The 17,661-nt window shown below is 43.4% G+C and overlaps 1 protein-coding gene across 6 annotated transcripts in view; it reads left to right on the plus strand.

Moving 5' to 3' along the window:
- The first annotated feature begins 389 nt into the window (after positions 1–389).
- LOC113269823 (transducin-like enhancer protein 4) overlaps positions 390–17,661 on the plus strand; it is a 139,585-nt gene continuing 122,313 nt past the window's right edge. For 2 of the 6 annotated variants that reach the window (XM_026518793.4, XM_044391092.3), the window contains exons 1-4: positions 390–739; positions 1,599–1,696; positions 2,799–2,862; positions 4,049–4,093. In XM_026518793.4, the coding sequence (XP_026374578.1) occupies positions 695–739; positions 1,599–1,696; positions 2,799–2,862; positions 4,049–4,093 (252 nt within the window). In that variant the 5' untranslated portion in view covers positions 390–694. Of the gene's footprint in view, positions 740–1,140; positions 1,282–1,598; positions 1,697–2,798; positions 2,863–4,048; positions 4,094–17,661 lie in introns of those variants that run through there. The other 4 variants (XM_057305545.1, XM_057305546.1, XM_026518794.4 and 1 more) reach the window with 3 other exon arrangements.

Below are 17,661 nucleotides of genomic sequence, written 5' to 3' on the forward strand. Positions count from 1 at the left end.
TTATTTTTATAATCCCCTTCAATTTGGGGTTAAAAAAAAGACAAGAAAACAGGAAGGAAGAAAAATAAGGAAATGAGATGTGGTAAAAGAAGCTAAAAGGTGCCTTTTAAAAGATCGTTGCTGTGAAGTGAAAAAATCTCCAGAGAAACCAAAAAGCACCGCCGAGACCTCTTCCGAACCAAAGGAGTTTGTGTTTGCTTTTAGGAAAGAAGAGAGAGATCATTCATTCGGAGGAATAACAACCAATTAAAAGACAAATAAAAAAAAAAGTTTGGAGTGGGACGAGCGAGCGAGCGAGCGGGCGGGCGGCGCTGCCGGCGGGCGCTGGTGCGCGGAGCTCGCACTTTCCCGGCCCGGGGGAGCGGCGCGGCCGCGGCGCTGGGCTCGGCGGGCGCGCCTCGGCGGAGCGAACGTCGGAGCGTTGCCGCGGGAGACGCGCGCCGGACAATGCCCGCGGCGGGCCAGTGACGCCCGCGAGGAATGCCGAGCGGCCCGGCCGCCCGCACCCAGCCGCCACCGCCGCGCGTTCCTGCCGCCCGCGTCACGCGAGACCCGGCGGGGGCCGGGACCGCCCGAGCCGCCCCTCGGACCCGGCCGGCCGCCTCCGCCGCCACCTCCTCCACCTCCTCCTCGGGGCCATTAAAGCCAATGAGCCGCGCGCCTCTGCCCAGCGCAGCCAACTAAATCGGTTTGGATGATTCGCGACCTGAGCAAGATGTACCCGCAGACCAGACACCCGGTGAGTGCGGGCGGCGGGGCTCGAGCTCGCGGAGCGCGGGGGGATTCCCCGCGTCGCCCCCTGCGCGCTGAGTTGTGTCTGGGGCCGGAGGGGCGGGGAGGGCGCCCCGCGCCCCGCGCGGCCCGCTTGGGGAGCCGCCTGCCGTCACCCCCCCACCCCCCGGCGCGGTAGCACTCTCGGAGGGGGTGCGGAGAGGCAATTGAGTTGTAGCCATTTTCTTATTGTTGTCTTTGAAGCCCCTGGAAGCCGCGCCGAGCGATTTGCCGTCCCCGCGCCGCGATTCCTCGAGGGGGGGGCGGCGAGCGATGGAGGAGGCGCGACTCCGCGCCGGGGCGGGGAGGGCGCCCTCGGCGGCGGCGCGGCTGGTCCGGCTGAGGCTCGGGAGTGCGGGGCGCCGGCCCCTAGCGCCGCGGGCCCCGGGGACGCGAGAGCGAGCCCGCCTGCCGGCCGCGGAGGGTGGCGGGCGCGTCCCTCCTCCCCCGACTTGACCGCGGCCAGACGCCATGGCGCGAGTCCCCCCGACGGGCCAGTTTCGATTCCGGGTGGGGAGGGAGTGGGCGCGGCGCGCCGGCCCCCGGGCGCCCGCGGTTGGCGGGGGAGCGGAGCGGGGTCTCGAACCCACTGGGTCCGGGGCGGGCCAGAGGACGCGGGGGCCCGGGGCCAAGCCGAAACCAGCCCCTGCCCGGCTGTGCGGCGAGGCGGGGGGTGGGGGGGCGCTAGATTAGAGTTTTAATCGCTCTTTGCTTGCCTGCGCGGTGACCCCCCCCCCCCCTCCGCTAGCGCCGCGTGGTATGTTTTCTCCATCTCCCTGCCTCGCCTGTGATGTGGGCTAATTAAATATTTTATTGTTGTTCTTTAGGCACCGCATCAGCCTGCTCAACCCTTTAAATTTACAATTTCCGAGTCCTGTGATCGGATTAAGGAAGAGTTTCAGTTTTTACAGGCTCAATACCACAGGTAACGATATTGACTTTAGCTGATCCTCCTGTTTGCTTAGCTCTTGTCTATCCCCCCCCCATACACACACAAACACTCCCCCCCCCCTTTTTTTTTTGGCCGCCACAAAGGTGATATTATCATTTTTACTTGTGGGCAGAAAGGGCAAGTCAAGGCCTCTTTTCCTTAGGCAGGTGTAAAGAAATTAAGCATTCTTCCCTTCTCCTGTAAATAAATAAAAAGGAGGCAGAACAATCGAAACTGAGGAGACTTGAAAAATGCTGAGGCCAAACTTTCGATATTGATTTATTGGGGCCAGGAGAATGGAAGGTTGGGAAGATTCTGGGGCCTTTTGACTTCCTTGGTTCTTTATTACTCTGGGCTTGATTCCGTCTCACTTTTTTCTGCCATTCCACTGAAATACCATGAGCTGAGAGCCCTGGGAAGTCGCAAGTGAGCGATTTCATTACTTTTATGCTGAAAAAATGTTTTCTTCTTAGAGGCGATCGTTAGGCTTAGAGTGCCTTTGAAGTATTTTTCTTTCGCTAGCTTTCTAATGACATGTAATTCTTATTTCTTGAATGCAAGAACCAAAACGAGCCACTGAACCCGATCCGCACTTTGCCCCTGGGTGGTGGTATTCAACTTGTCTCTGTTTTGGAGGGAACAAATAAGACATCATTCATAAGACATGCTTGATTCATATTTTCGTTAATTTCTTCGTGAAACATTAAAGAAAAAAAAAACTCCCTTGTGACATTTTGGGGGACTTAAATTTGTGCTTGGGTATGTGCACATTATTGACGTTTCTTTTCTTTTTCTTTCATTAAATGAATTTAGGGAATGTTCATTTCTGGATGCGGTTCTGGAATTAAATTGGCTAGAGGATTTTTTTCTTAAACAAAAACCCCACATTTGATCCTCATTGAAAGGGCAAGTCCAGGCTGGTTCCAGTCACCCCTTTCTCTCCCACCATCTCTCTTTCAGTAATGAGGATTCTGTTTAAGATAGTTGATTTGGCATTTTGTAGGTGATGATTTAGAGGAGGGAATGTCTATTTACATTTGAAGAAAACGTAAGTCAAGGTCTGCATTGTACTTAGATTTCATTATGTCTTGAACAGCCTGAAGCTGGAATGTGAGAAACTCGCCAGTGAGAAGACCGAGATGCAGCGGCATTATGTCATGGTAAGAAAACTGTGTCACAGATTCAAAGTGCCTATTAGTTTAGGATACCAAAGCAAGGATATGTTCAGATTGCTGGCAGCTGCAGGATAGAGCCCAGTCACAGCGTGCCAGTGCAGTTGAGGTTGTGGGAATGTGATCATTAGCAACCTGTAATTCCAGGATGTTATAACTTGCCTCTGACAACCAGCTTTGATTTGAATTTTCAAAAAGTTCAGCTGCGTGGGGTATAATCCTCTGTGCTTTGTTTTTATAGATTGAAAAAAACAAACCCCAAAAAACCTCATTTATGTTTTGTTGAGAGTCACAAGCAAAATGTTTTTGCGTTAGTGGTTTTCTTTGTTGTTTTATTGCTCTTGTTCCAAACAATCTTAACCAATTTTTCTGTATACAGTGAGAATTTTAAGGTTTCATTTCTTTTAGAGAAGGATGGATATCAAAAGACACCAGGCACCTTTTCAGATTTTTCCCGCTTTTTATGTTACGTGTGTGTGTGTGTGTGTGTGTATTTGCATGTGTTTCGTGTGTTTTCAATTTCTGTGGTGTTACATTGGTTTGAGGAGTGTCGTCTCCTGTATAACCGATTTGTCCTGCCAGAATTTCTGTAATGACTGTTACACTACACGTCCAAATAAAAAAATCGTATCTGCTTTTTCAGAAGTCTTACCAAGCATGTTTTTATGCTTGTTCATAAATGCTCCAGAGTAACTCATTCATTTCCTATCAAGCCTTTTTCCTTTGAATGTATGAACATGAGCAGTATACTAAAAATGAGAAACAGAACTCTGAAGCAGCATCACCTTTCTGAACAGTTCTTTCAAAGCGTCAGCATTTGTATGAGACACTTGCCATTAACTTGCCCGCTGTGCCTAGGAATTAGAGTCCATATGGTACTAAATTTTCATCAGATCTTTTTGATTCATCTGCTTGTGATGTATAAAGACCACTGGAGATGTTAAGAATGCTATGTGTGAGCTTGATTTTCTCCGTTTTGTGAGTTACTCTCTTAGAGTCTGTGTCTTAGGGTGGCTGCTAGTTTAAGTTAAGTGTTCCTTCTTAGCATAGGTATTGTGGATATTTTGCTTTAGGTGAGGCTTTTATGTTTGTTTTAAACATACTTGGGGCATTTGGAACAAACTAGGGAGACTAATGAAAGGCACGAAATTAATTGCTTTCCCTTCTTTGACAGTATTATGAGATGTCCTATGGGTTGAATATAGAAATGCACAAGCAGGTAAGTTATTTCTTTATAACCATTTGAAATGACAGTAATACTCTGCACTTTAGAAAGAAAATTGTATGTTTTGCAATTTTATTCTGCATGTTTTTGTGCCTTCATGTATTTTAAAAGACTACTGAAGGGAATACTATCTTTTCAGGTGTGGTTCCCTGTCCTTTTTTGCATTTTATCCTGATTTTAATCATTTAAAAACGTGACTTCAAATGTCTGAATGCATATTAAATTTTGTGCACTTTCAAAAGCAGGATGCTAAATTTTAAAAAATGTCTTGTTTTTCTTTTGAAAGAGTTAATTTATGTATTTCGGGCATTGCAAACTTGTCTTAGGAGAGGGCTTTTCTTAGAAAATATTAAAAAGAGGAACTGTAAATTGTGTGGAACCTTCCTTGGCTTGGTGTGGAAGAATGGATACAGGGTGAGCGGGGAGGATCACAATGAAATCTGTGGAGCTACGAAAGAAATTGATGTAAAATAGTATCCTGGTACTGGTTCCCCGAGGCTACTTAGTTGGGTCTCAACCAAGAACTGTAACTGTACTTCCAAAATTTGCACAGAGTAAATTGAGCTTGATAGGAAGGTGTGATAAGGTTCAACACGGGGCCTTCACATCTAGTAACTAGTTCAGCCAAAAAAGAAAAAGACAAAACAAAACAAAAAAGATAATGATTAGTCAGAAAGTGTTGAGAGGTATGACTCAAACAGCCTTTTCTTTTCTTTCTTTTTTTTTTCTTTAAGAAACTGAATAAAATGGTTTGGTTTAAATTTTCTACGTAGAAAAATAGTGTTTATGTAAAAAATATTGCTTGGCAATAATATTTTATTTTTAGTGATCTTCTAGTGAAAGTGCTTCAGGTTTGTCTCATCAGCTCTTTCAGAATAGGTGTGTATGTGTTTACCTGCTGGGAAAAGATGAGGGAAAACTTAATGCTTTTCATTTCTTATTCGTACTCGTGGTAGATATGATTATTTTCTAAGTTTAAAACATACAAAATGATCACATATTATTAGGCTTTTACTACTTATGGATCCCTTTCTGAATATATGTAATTACCACATACTTACAGATAGTAGATCTTTCAAAGATGACTGTTGGACAGTAAAAGCCATCTATGGATAAACAGTATTTGAACACAAAGTTGGGAAAAAATGAGCTGTCACTTATGCTGAGAATTTTTTATTTCAGATACTTTTTTTTTTTACTTCATAAGCTATTTAATTATGTCAATATTAACATTATAGTATAGTTTTCTGCACATTAAAATTAAGTTCTTATTTTGGCATCTTTGTCCTTTCTGTTTAGATTCGTAATGTAAATATCTCCTGCTTAAACAAAAATCCGTCAAGCGTATGTGTGGACTCCCCTTAGCTCTACCTTACAGGAATAAATTACATGAGAGAGATTGTTTGTTAATTATGCTCATTACGTGTCATTTTAGGTCTGGATCTTGTACATGTGTTTTTTTTGTTTTGTTTTTTGTCCTCACACCACCATCCAAGATTAATTAATGTCTTTTTCAAGATTGAGCCAGATGATTAATGTTCTTTTATTTCTCCTCCTGTATCTTATTTACCATAACACTTAGTTTCCAGATCTCTTTATACAATTCGCAGTTCTGAGAGGCACAGAGCTTGTATTTGACTGTATGCATTTCTTTGGGGGGGGGGTAGTGTGGGAGATCCCTTAATTTTACACATTTTATACCTCTGTAATTCTGTCATCCTCTTGTCCAGGTGGCCTCAAATGCCATCCATTTAAAATTGAGAATGGAGTACATTTTCCCTTTTTTTCCTCTTGCTTTTAAATTCAATCATATCAAGAATCCTGAGGGCAGTTTATCACATTATGAAATACAGACAGCCCTGCAAACCACCTACTTATTATATTTTCTTTCTTTTCCCCCCTTAAGCACAGAGGCATATCTGTCTTTATTTGTTTTCCTAGGCAGACAGCCTTGGTTCCTCTTGGCCTCTCTTCCAGATGCACTCGCTGGATACCCTCGTAATGGAAAGCAGCAATAATGCAGGGAAGTTGCCCTGCGGCATAATTGGGCCTAGTTCTCAAGATCGGGTTAGGCTTATTCACTTATTAGATTTGTGTCTCTGAAGGGTTCAAGAGTAGGAGTCCCCGGAGTCCTTGGAAGTACCCTAGTAATTGGTGGCCCTGATATTCGAAACCTTTGTGTATTTTTTGGTTAACGCTCCTGTTCTTCTTGGCTGCTGCCAGCCACAGAGTATTTATTTTTAGAGAAATTTTTCATTGGAACAGAAAATGATGGCTGTGATGGAGTCATGACTCTGTGACTTAGCAAATTGATAAAAGGATAAAAGCACAGAGCAGTGACAAAACAGGGTGGGGGGTCTGGTGTTATGGCCCCTCCCCTTTCTGTATGATGTTCATCGCCAGTCACCCTGTGTTGATTCTGATAGAGGACTATAGAGTGAAATCTATGGGGAATTTGTCATTCTGAAATGAAAGCTAATGTAATTAGTACCAATTAAAGTACATTTAGTAAATTGGATTTAATCTTAATTAAGCCTGCATAATGTTGCCAATTTTTAACAATTATGTTTGAGAACATAATTAATTTAAATTTTGGTAACTGAGTAAATAGCATTAGTCTGGTAGAATTAGTTGATTTTTTTTTTTTTTTTAAAGGGGAACTCGGTGACATGACATGGAGTTAGAGCATAAAATATGAATCTAATTTCTGGTACTCTTCAGTAGGATCGATAGAGCTGAGCAGAGGAAGCTGGAAAAAACCCCAGAAAAGTTAGAATGGACGGTTCTAGGCCATAACGTGAATTAATGCTTCACCACTGTCTTAAGTTCCAACATGAACATGAAGATGACAAAGGGGACATGGTTAGAAATGACACGTTTTATTTTGATGTCTTCGTATTGGAATTTTTTTAAATGAAAGTACGTTGGCCTTTATTCCCTAAGGATTTCCCTAAGTGTGGGGTTTTTTGTGTTTTTTTTTTGTTGTTGTTGTTCTGGATGGAACAGTTGGCCCATGGTTTAGTTGTTACTTTTTTTGCTGATCGTTCCTCTTTATAAATACAGTGTGGCTTCTAAATGGGTCAGTGACCGTGGGCAGAACAGAGCGATGCATGCAGTTGATAACATTGCTAAACGCTGCTCGTTCCCATCCTTCACCTGTAATGCTGTAATTAAAGAAGACCTCCCTGATTTAATCTGACAGCAGCAGTTACCACTTTAAAAAGTGAATACTGGATGTAGATGAGGAACAGGAGGTATGTGAGTTCCACCTATAGGAACTCTGAATGGAGATGAATATACCACATTTTGAGAACGTCTCGTGACTTTCTCATAGGCAATATTCTGTAGCCTGAAGATCTTTTTTGCTTCTAAAAAAATTTAGCTTAGTATTTGAATTTTAGAATTAGAAACTTTGGGACGTCTATACTTAGAGCCTAAAAGAAGCGAATACTGCACATTTATATACACATGTCTGTGTGTGTGTATGTACATACACGTGTGCATATGTGTGTGTAGATGTATAATTGTTATTGTTTTTTAGTCAAAGCAGGAAAACTCTCGTTTCACTCCAAGCCATGTAAATTTTATTATGAGACTTGGGCCACAACCATTTGAGTGCTGCTAAAATATTAATTGAATAGAAATGAAAGGGCCTTGCCAACTGATAGGATATCATAATCATAGCCTCTCTGGTCGATGGTAAATGATGATAAATGACATTAGGAACCTTTTAGCAAACTGTAATAACTACAAGGAGGGAAGCAGTATGGATTTGCATTATATCTGATACCCTCTAGTACCAAGTGGATTGCCAATACTGCTTGTTTAGCATTTTCTAAGGGCAATAGGATATTGATTTCTGACTTACAAGGAACAGCTCTATTTTCACCATTGAAAAGTATTGCAGGTTGTTAAGAAGAAATTGACTTGAAGAGGCCGACTGCTGCCCATCATGGAGCAAATAAAGCAAAACTGCCGAAGCATGGTGGAGCGGCGAGCCGGGCCCTCAGCAATTTGTTGCTATTAATTTACCATGCTCGACAGCAAATCAATCGGCATCTACTTCATCTGCTGGAGAAAATGCTGTCCAGGGCAGATAAAAGGCTCGGCATGGTACAGAGAATAGACTGGATTGGCCAAAAGGAGGCTGCAGTTAATGTGTAAATAAGTGAAATCAAGGCCACTGTTGCAGAGGAAGCCGTTGTTAATTAGGTTGGTGCTTTTTAGCGAACTCTTTTAGAAAGTAGCCTAGGATTTGAAGAGTAAAAACAGATTTATTGAGGTTGAAGTAATAGATGACTGGCATGACATTCCAGCCTTGAGTGGACTTGATTCGAGGGTGCAGTAAATTTATTTGGGGACAGTGCTTGCAATGGAAGTCCATTTGTTTAAAGTTCCGTTTCGACCAGATTTCCCATAAGAAAACTTATTTTTTAAAAAAAATATTACTAGTTTCTTGCACGTCTCCTGTCTGAGACTAAAGGTGCTTGGATTTGGAGGATTCGGTGCAGGAGTAGGTGTTTGAGAATGTCTGTTGTATTCTCACACAATGACTAATTATTTTTCTCAGAAATGGATGATTGAACTCTTGTATGGCAATGAAAGTGAACGATTACCGAAGGTGGGATGTTCTAGCTGAAAGGAATAAACCAATGAACATTTTACTGACAGGATTTTCTTTTGCTGTATAAACATTAGGGAATAGTCTAGAGGGTGAGGAACAGGGGGTGGACACTACTGCACTGGAAAATCTCAAAGAGATTACAATTGAAATTTTGATGACTGTGCGAAAACCCTCCGGATACAAGTAAGAGCACGTGCTTGGGTGGGAGAGGGGCTTCTTGGGCTTTCGTGTGTGTTTTTCATTGAGGCTTAAAGCCACCTCTTCTAATTTAGGGTTACTTAGTCTTCAGTAATACTTCACAATTCATATTAACCAAATGGAGGTTATTGGTGGTGGTTTTTTACCTCTGGCCTGTCTGATCTGGACATTTTGGGGTAGGGACCCAGCTTCAGTCCTATTTAGTAAATCTAGATATATATATAGATTTTAAGTTTTATTTTTCCCAAAACTCTGAGAGGATCCAGCATTAGGACAGTTGATAGCAAGTTGGCAGTGCCTTGGGCAGGAGTGAGCAGTGAGCTGTCATTTTACTTGTCACAGGGCTTTCAAAAGAAGCAGATCTGTGAGGAGGAGATTTAACCTGTCAGGGTATGTGCATAATTAGGAGTGTTTTCTGGATGGCGTGGGTTTCCCCTTTTTTCTCTTCTCACATGTCGAATTCTGAATTTTCTCTTTTTTGAGGTCTCACAGAGTATCTGAAGATTGTTCACCTAAAGCAGTGATTGTTGAGTGGAATTGGAAATTCCTTTCAGTGGAAGTGAATGTTATTATATACCGGGCATGTGCTTACCACTTGTCTGGGCACACTGCCAGATTCTTTAATTCTCACAATGATCCTAAGAAAGGGATTAGGTCCAATCAAAGGGTGATTAAGCAGGATCCGATCTGCACAAGGTGATATAGTTATTAGGTGGTGGATTCAGGACTTCAGATGAATTTACCTGGGAGGATGTCTCTTGGGAGATAGGTCTGCCCTGGGTTGGAGATTCAGGCCCTAGTTCGTTGCAGGAATGGATCACCCTTGGGAGGCTGGGATAGGCCTGGGGATCGTCCTTAAGTCACTGAACTTGGGGCTCGTACCTGGAGTGTCCTTCAGGCTGCTTTCAGTGGGTGACAGGGTGAGGGTCGCTTTTGCACGGAGTCTCCCACAGGTGGGGCGAAGACAGCTGCCTGCTTATCACGGCTGAGTTTGCTGCCTCCCCGGGCAACCTATTTCTCATTTGTTTACAAACTTGCTCTTCCATTTAACTTTTATCTTTTCCTCGTGGCTTCTAAAACTCTGCCTGAAGACAAGGGGCTGTTTGTTAATCACCATCTTGTGGGTTTTTGAAGGGGAAAACAGGGAGGGGAAAACGTGATGTTTTGTGGCCTCTTTGTAGTTCAGAAAGAGATTCTTAGATGCAGGAAATCACACACAACTCAAACTTTTAAATGAAGGCAAATATTATGCTTTTGCTGCTCAAAGATTTTCTTTGCAGCTTTCAAACAAAGGGATATTTCCTTCTCACTGGCCCTTACTCCCTACTGGATACTGTTTTTATTTTATTTATTTTTTTCTGGGCAAAATTCTTTGTATCTTAAGTAGTAATGCCTTTGGGCTGGGTTGGACTACGTCGTGTGTTTACGTGCTGTTGCAGCCTCAGTGCAGTCGAGATATGGCTGGCAACAGCCATTTCTCTTACATTCCCCATTTCCCCTTTCCGCTCCTAGAATTTTACCTTTTTTTTTTTCTGTATTATTGAATAGGTAAAGTGCATCGGGAATGAAATGTTTAAAATGTGCACTTAGGAGTTATTTGTGTGTATGTCTGCGTGTGTTTAATGAGGACATTTTTACTGCCTTTGATGTGACTGGGTAGTCTGGTTTGTCACTTCAGGACAGCAGTAATATATTTGCTGGTGACGGAGCCGAGTGAAGGGGATGTGATTTTTTAGAAGGTGCCTTCCCTTGATCCCCTTTCACACCTCCCCTCTTAAGAAACCCTAGCACTCCAGCAAGGGTGGCACATCCAGTGGTCTTGTGGCTCAGTCACCACTTTTGCGAGCGGGGCTGTTGGAGAAAAGCAGGAGACGGCATCTTGGGGGCGGGCAGCTGGGTGTTTGCACTGATAATGCCAGTTGTGAGGCTCAGGACTTGCCTCGTTCCGCGCTAAGTGTACTGCAAACAGAATTCATGAAATTAATATTGCTCTCCTCTAAGCGGCAAGGGCTTCAGGAGTCTGAGTTAAAAGCAAAAGTCAGGGTTGTTTTGACTTTTCCTTAGTAACAGCTGTCAGTGGTAGTTGCTGTATATCTGTAAAGAGGGATTTAGCCAGCATTCATCAACGCAGATCTCTATACCCTCTCTATTTTCGTTGGAACTGACCCAGTATTTATGCCACGCTCTTGCTATTTCTCTACCACCGGGCCAGAACTTTCCTCAGAGCCTCATTGTGTAAGCCGTGCTCCAGCCAGTGTGGGAATGAAGGGCAAGGTGTGGCTCTTCCTAAGTGGATTGTCAGAGAAGCAGAAGAGAGATAGTCCCGGACGCCCCGTGGATGCTCGGTCTTCTGGTTCGTTGTGTCACTTCGTCATTATTTTTGAGGATTTTGCCCACCGGTACTTCAGGGTTTGTGTTGTGAAGGGAGCTGCTGCATTTCATGGAGAGAAAGGGCGGCTGCCGTCCTGGCACAGGACTGGGGCTCTGTCTGTAGCCGGCCGGCAGGTGCACCTCAGATCCCGGCGGTGGCCTGGCGCTTGCAGCAGCGAGGGCAGCGAGAGGTGAAGGAGACGAAGAGGGGTATCCGCTTCCTGATTTCTTAGCAAGCTTATTCCACTTACTGTTGTTCTAATTAGGATACTCTGACTTTTGCACTATGTTTTCTGCTTCTCTAGGTTTGTGGATTATTTTGGTTAAGGAATTTGAAAATGTAAGGAGATACAAGTGGAGAGAATAGTAATTGTAGAAATCAGGAGCACGAGTGCCCTGTAACACCCTCTCTTTACAGAGAGCTTAAGGCCTTTTATATGTTCTCCTTAATCTTCCTGCTGTTCCTGTAAAGCAAGTAGCAAGCTTCGGATCCATGTATTTATTTAAATAGCTCCTGTCAGTGGAGTACTCGACAGTTTGCCAAGCAGTGTCATTCCCCTGGCCTCCTTGAACAGATGACACTGAGGCTTAAGGGCTTAAGAGACTAGCCCGGTGTCACAGCACAGGAGGGGCAGCACGCGGGCGGGGAGCCTCGGGTTCACGCAGGTCGGTGAACATGCCCGAGGTCGCATGGTGAGAGTCACTGGCAGAAGAGGAAGTAGGCTTCTCGACTTCCCTTCAGGGCTCCCTTCCCTGACCATGCTGTTTCCAGACAGCAAACAGCGTGCTTGTTCCTGTGATGTTCTTGGCGGTGTGCCACGTGAGGAGCTTGGGGATGCTGTTGGCAGTCCAGGGGGTGTTACAGTGTTCTCCTGAGCTAGAGATCTGACCTGGGTGTTTGTGTGAGTCCAGAGCCTTCCTCTTTTCCTCTCTACCCTTCCAGTACTTGGGCTCTGCCCAAAGGGAGGCTTAGGATCCACAAACGAAAGTCTGCAGCCTAGATCCACTTTTAGCAAAGTGCTTAATAAAACTGGCTTTTTCTGCATTCCTAGAGCATGCTCTGCAAACGTTGTACTAGATACAGCCTTGTGTCTTGCCAGTCTCCCCGCCCCACTAGAAGGTAAGCTTAATGAGAATAGGGGTGTCTATTCTGTGGGGTCCCTGGTACTGAGAACTGGGCCCGGCACACAGAAGGTGCCCATGAAATCCCTGTGAGGGAATACTCACAGTCCGATGGAGCTCCAGCCAAGACTGTGTGTGATTTCATATTTTTCAGGGCTAATATTTGGGTTGCAGGATAACAGAAATGGAGTTTCCAAGCCTAGTTAGGCCTGTGGTGCCTGCTTGTTAAGTTTGTGGAAAAAATGACAGATTTGGAAAGGGAAGTGAGAGTGACCGAGCTTGGTGTGCCTTTCGGGAGCGAGTTAGGATAAAGTAGCATATATGGATTCGAGAATGTGGAATCTGCCTTTCTAATGATGAAGACACGAATGCGTCCCAACTGAATTTAAAATTCAGTTTGAACATCACTATGTCACTAGTCAGTGTTTATCTGAAGAATTCTTTTACTATTAATAAGTCTGCGCACATGTGGTTTGAATGAGTGTGGCGAGAGCCTGATCTTAACACACTGTCGTGTGCTCAGCTGACTACCCTCCAGAGCAGTAAAAAGGCAAGTGTCTCGTGCTTTTCAAGGGACAAGGAACTTTAAAGAGATGTTAGTTTTTTAGTTAGTGGAGATGGTATAGTGTTATCGAAAGAGTAATAATCATAGCAGTGATTTTAGAGAGCTTACCGTGAGGGGACTATTTCACTTAATCTCACAATAACCTTACGAGATTATAGTGTATTATTATTTCCATTTTCTCTATGAGGAGGGGGCTGAGATACAGAAATTAAATAACTTTGTGAAATAGGTCCTGGGTGTGACTCTGTATTTAGATCACTGGTATAATGGATATTCCTGCCATATTCCAAGTGCTGTGTTCAGGATACTCTACTACCAACATATACCCTCCTCTCTCCCCCCAAATACTTGACTGAGTCCCGGGATTCAGATCCTCGTTCTGGCCCTGCCGGTGACCAGCTGTGTGACACTGCTGAGTACCTTAACTTCTCAGGGCTATACTTTTCTCAGCTTCGATGAGAGTGTAAATGAACATCCAGATCCCTGTTAGCTCCTTTGGTCTAAAATGACCCTTTGGTTTGGGTTTGTTATTTTCTGTGACCCACTGACTAGAAATTGAGACTTATCGTCGCTTTTTTTTAGTTTTAGAAAGTCTTTTTAAAGAACTCTTCTCAGAGGTTGCTTGCTTGCTTGTTTGCTTTCAGTCCAAAAGTAACCTAATGAAGCTGGGAGTAGAAATGGGTATTTAAGTTTATGTAGTACTTTATATTTTACAAGGTGCTTTCTCATCCATTATTTAAGTCACGATAATGTTGCTAAAGCATTTTTCCTATCTTATGGATGAATAAAATGAGATGCAGATGTTAAATGATTAAGTCCCACAGTTAATTAGTGGATGGTTCAGAATGCAGTAATTTATATAATATTACTGTTACAGGTAATATAAATATATGTGATATAATACCAGTGTTTCTTTAAAGTGATCTGTTTTTATACCTTTACTTTGGCTTATATGTTAGAAAACTTAATAATACAACTTGTGAGATGTATAATTTATATTGGGATCCAGGAATTTTCTACCAGTGTGTTAGGGGCTATGTAGTAGTTTGTCATCTGTTATGGAATTAACTCCTGGGATTAGTTACCCTTCCAGTATCCATAGTAGGTGTCAGTTTCTTTAACTGAGGTTTACCTCAGGACACTCAGGGTGGAAGGCATGTCTGTAGACTAGCTTACGACAAGCTTGAGATCTTGAGTCACTTGGGTTTCATGCATTGTCCCATCAGGATTCTTTTATTTGGGGGAGGGTTTGCACTTCTCAGCTTGGTTTATGGTAAGTTAGTCATAAGCAAATAAAAGAAGGGGACAGTATTTAATCTTGGCCGTTTTGAGTTGGTGAATTGAGGACATACTAGAGATCAGTTTCCTTTACTAAGGATAAGCTCTGAAAAGGAAGAATGTGTTTTGTTACTTCTGCATCCCTAGCCCCTAAAACAGTTTCTGGAACATAGTAGAAGAAATGAATGCTGGAATAACTAAAGGAAGGGTATCATCTTTCCATTTCATCGCCTTTCTCATATGTGAGTGCCAACCATCTATGTATAAGCTTTGTCTCCGAGCTCTTAGGGAGGACTCTCGGCTTTGTGACAAGCAAAAAAGGCCTAAATAGGCAATGAGGGGTTAGGTGTTCTCTTTGCAGTTCTGCCATAGGTCCTTGAGCTGGCGATGGGCTATTTTAAAATTTAGGATGGGATTCATTTCCAGATGATGATTTATTTCTCAGCTATCTTTTAGCTCTAACATCATATGATTTAAAAATCACCAGCATTAGCAAAAAAGTTCATTTTTAATTTCATTGCTTGACACTAGAGACATGCCATTTAAGTTAAGGTTTAGAATCAATGTTACGTAAGAGGAAATTATGTATGTGTATAGAAGAACCCGACTGTGAGCTGTATGAGGCTATTGGAGACACCCAAAAAAATCCTCATGTTGCCAGTGATTTACAGCCTGGAACCACGTGCTCTGTTGCTTCTTCCATAGCTAGGTCACATCTTATGAGTCCCTCTCTAGGCTAAGAGCTCATCGGTGACTAGGTGGAGTTACAGATTTTCCATGTGTGTCTGGCAAGTTTTAATGATAATAATAAGTTATTATTAGTAAGTTATTTTCACCTGTGTACCAGGTGATGCAGTAAGTGCTTTGGATGTATTAATTTGTTTAATGGGTAACTCTTGAGGAAGGGATCTGGTTGTCCTCATTGTGTATGAGGAAACTAACATCAAGGGCAGCTAAGAAATTTTGCCAGCGTTCTATAGTAAGTAGCAGAGTGGGGTTTTAAGCCCGGGCGGTCTGACTTTGGAGTCCATGTTCTTGAACCAGGGGCGATACCTGCCTCCTAAGTGACCATTTTAATACGGTCAGCTTTTTTTGTTTCGTTCTTATTTTTAAAATGTCCCTAGGTACTAGTCTGCTGCTGTGTTCTTAAGTGTTACAGATAATAGCGGGTCCCTTTTGGGTATGTATTTGTATCAGAAAAGTGCCTTTTGAGTTCTCAGATCAGTGAGTTCTTTGCCCCCAGTCCTTGTTGCGACGTGTGGTGTTGAGGTGGAGTCTTACTAACCGAAGCCACGGTTTCTGCCAGCTGCCATCCCTTTCCACGGGCAGTCTGGCTCTGGCTCTGCCTCCCTTCCGTGGAAATCCAGTGCTGGCTCTACACTTCACCCATATGCAGTGGAAGGAATACTTTTTTTTTTTTCTATTCTTTAACAAGGAATACCTGTGGTCTCCAGATTCTGATCTACAAAACAATTCCCTTTTTTTTTGTTTTTGTTTTCGTTTGCTTCAGGACTTTTTACTAGTGTAACTTGAGTAGAAATATGGATTGGGGGTAGTTTTTCAGCCAAGGCTACAGGGCCATGCACAAGACCATGAATTAATTGGTTTAATGACTCGAGTTGAAGAAAAAAATAATACATTTTTTTTTTTTTTTTTTTATGAACAAGCGCACTGGGTTAGCGAACCCATCGGTTCATCTTTATTGCAGATTTTATTGCTGGCTCCTGGGCTCATGACCACAGGCTTATGGATATTTTTGTACTTCTGATTCTAGAAATCTCTAGAACAGGCACAGTACCTTTTATAACCACATGGGAGTGTCCAGAGAACTAAAAAACTGCCTGCTTAGGGGTAAGAATGGGATGGGGGTCCTTGGCTGGGTTTTAAATGATCCACATGGTCCTTGAACTTTGCAGAATTGTAGGCCCGTTTCTGTGGGAGAAGAGTCCATGAGCACTCAGTGATCCAGTGAGGGAACTAGGACCCAAATGAGAGTTTGAGAACTCCTTCTAGAGCAGTGGTCTCAAACTGGGGCAATTCTTTTCTCCCAAGGACTGCTTTGGCAGTGTCTGCAGGTCTGTCTGGTTGTCACGGCTTAGAGGTGCTGCTGGCGTGGAATGTGTAGAGGCCAAGAGTCAACCTTAACTGGCTTCTCTAGTTAATGCGGTCAGTTTGAGAAAACGTGTCATGTCATGCTCGTCTCTTTAGGTTTTCTTGTGATGATAAGCAGAGTAGGGTTGGTGGTAGTGGGTTTTCAAGCTCTGAATGGGGATGTTACATGGTCTCCTGTATCACTTCTTCCTTTCTTCCCTCCCTCCCTCCCTCTCACCTTCCTTCCTTCCTTCCTTGCTTCCTTCCTTCCTTCCTTTCTGAAGGGAGATTTTTTTCTTTGAAACTATTGGATTAGTGGAAGTTTCTTGGCCTTAAGTGAGGCCTTTGTCCTGGCTACCCATTGAGCGTCCCAGAATTAGTCTTAGTCCTCTTGTAGAGAACAGTTGGTCCTTCATCAGCTTTCGTTTGCCCCTGCTGAACATAGTTGGTCATTTCAGCCATTCGCTTAGACCCTCGTCTGGTTAGTACCAAGAGGTATCTGATAGACCAGACCACTTGAGATCTGGACATGACACCTCGGCCTGGTCTGCCCCGCTTGAGGGATCAGGGCAGTTTTGCTGTAAAACAGTCCTTTTGTCTTTTCACTTGGTCTCTTGCTGAGGTCAGAGGGCATTGTGCTTGTCGTTGTCTAGTCCTGGTCACGTTGTAATAAAATGGAACCCTGAGTTTTCTCAGTAGCCTGTGGGTCAAGAATATGGGTTTATTTTATCTTTGAATGCATGGGCACTGATCCATAAACCTAAGTTTTACTTGGACTTGCTTTCCCCCCCTCTATATTCCATTGAGCTGTACTATGAATGTGGGTGACTATTTTAAAGGCTTTTGATTTTTTGGGACATAGAATTGTTTTGGAGTGTGGCTTATTACCTCTAAGTACATCTATGTTGGTTAACCTCAAAAAATATTACAGTTAACCTAAAGTGGCCAATAAAAAACATGGTGGCAATTCCACAGTTACTTGCTTGAATATTTTTTGGCTGACTTGGGGAGGACAGAATGCTTGTTTGGGCTTCTTAATGGAGAAATTGTGTCCTGCAAAATTCCAGAATGCCCTTCTTAAGCTTTCACCTTTATGGCAGTTCCAGGAATGTGGAGGTGACAGTTTGGCAGCTCTGCCTCCTTGTGAGTCTTTCCTTACATTTATGAGGTGGCAGATTTAGGAGAGGCTGGGTCAGGCATAGTACATTTATGTACAGAAACCGGGCTTTTTAATATGGCTACTTGTTTCCAAATGCTTGATGTGGTTGGCCGAGGAAGATGGCTCAGAGTTTGGACCTATTTTAACCAGATCTA

Source organism: Ursus arctos, unplaced genomic scaffold (genome assembly GCF_023065955.2).
Source record: "Ursus arctos isolate Adak ecotype North America unplaced genomic scaffold, UrsArc2.0 scaffold_33, whole genome shotgun sequence".
In the NCBI taxonomy this organism is placed as follows: domain Eukaryota; kingdom Metazoa; phylum Chordata; class Mammalia; order Carnivora; family Ursidae; genus Ursus; species Ursus arctos.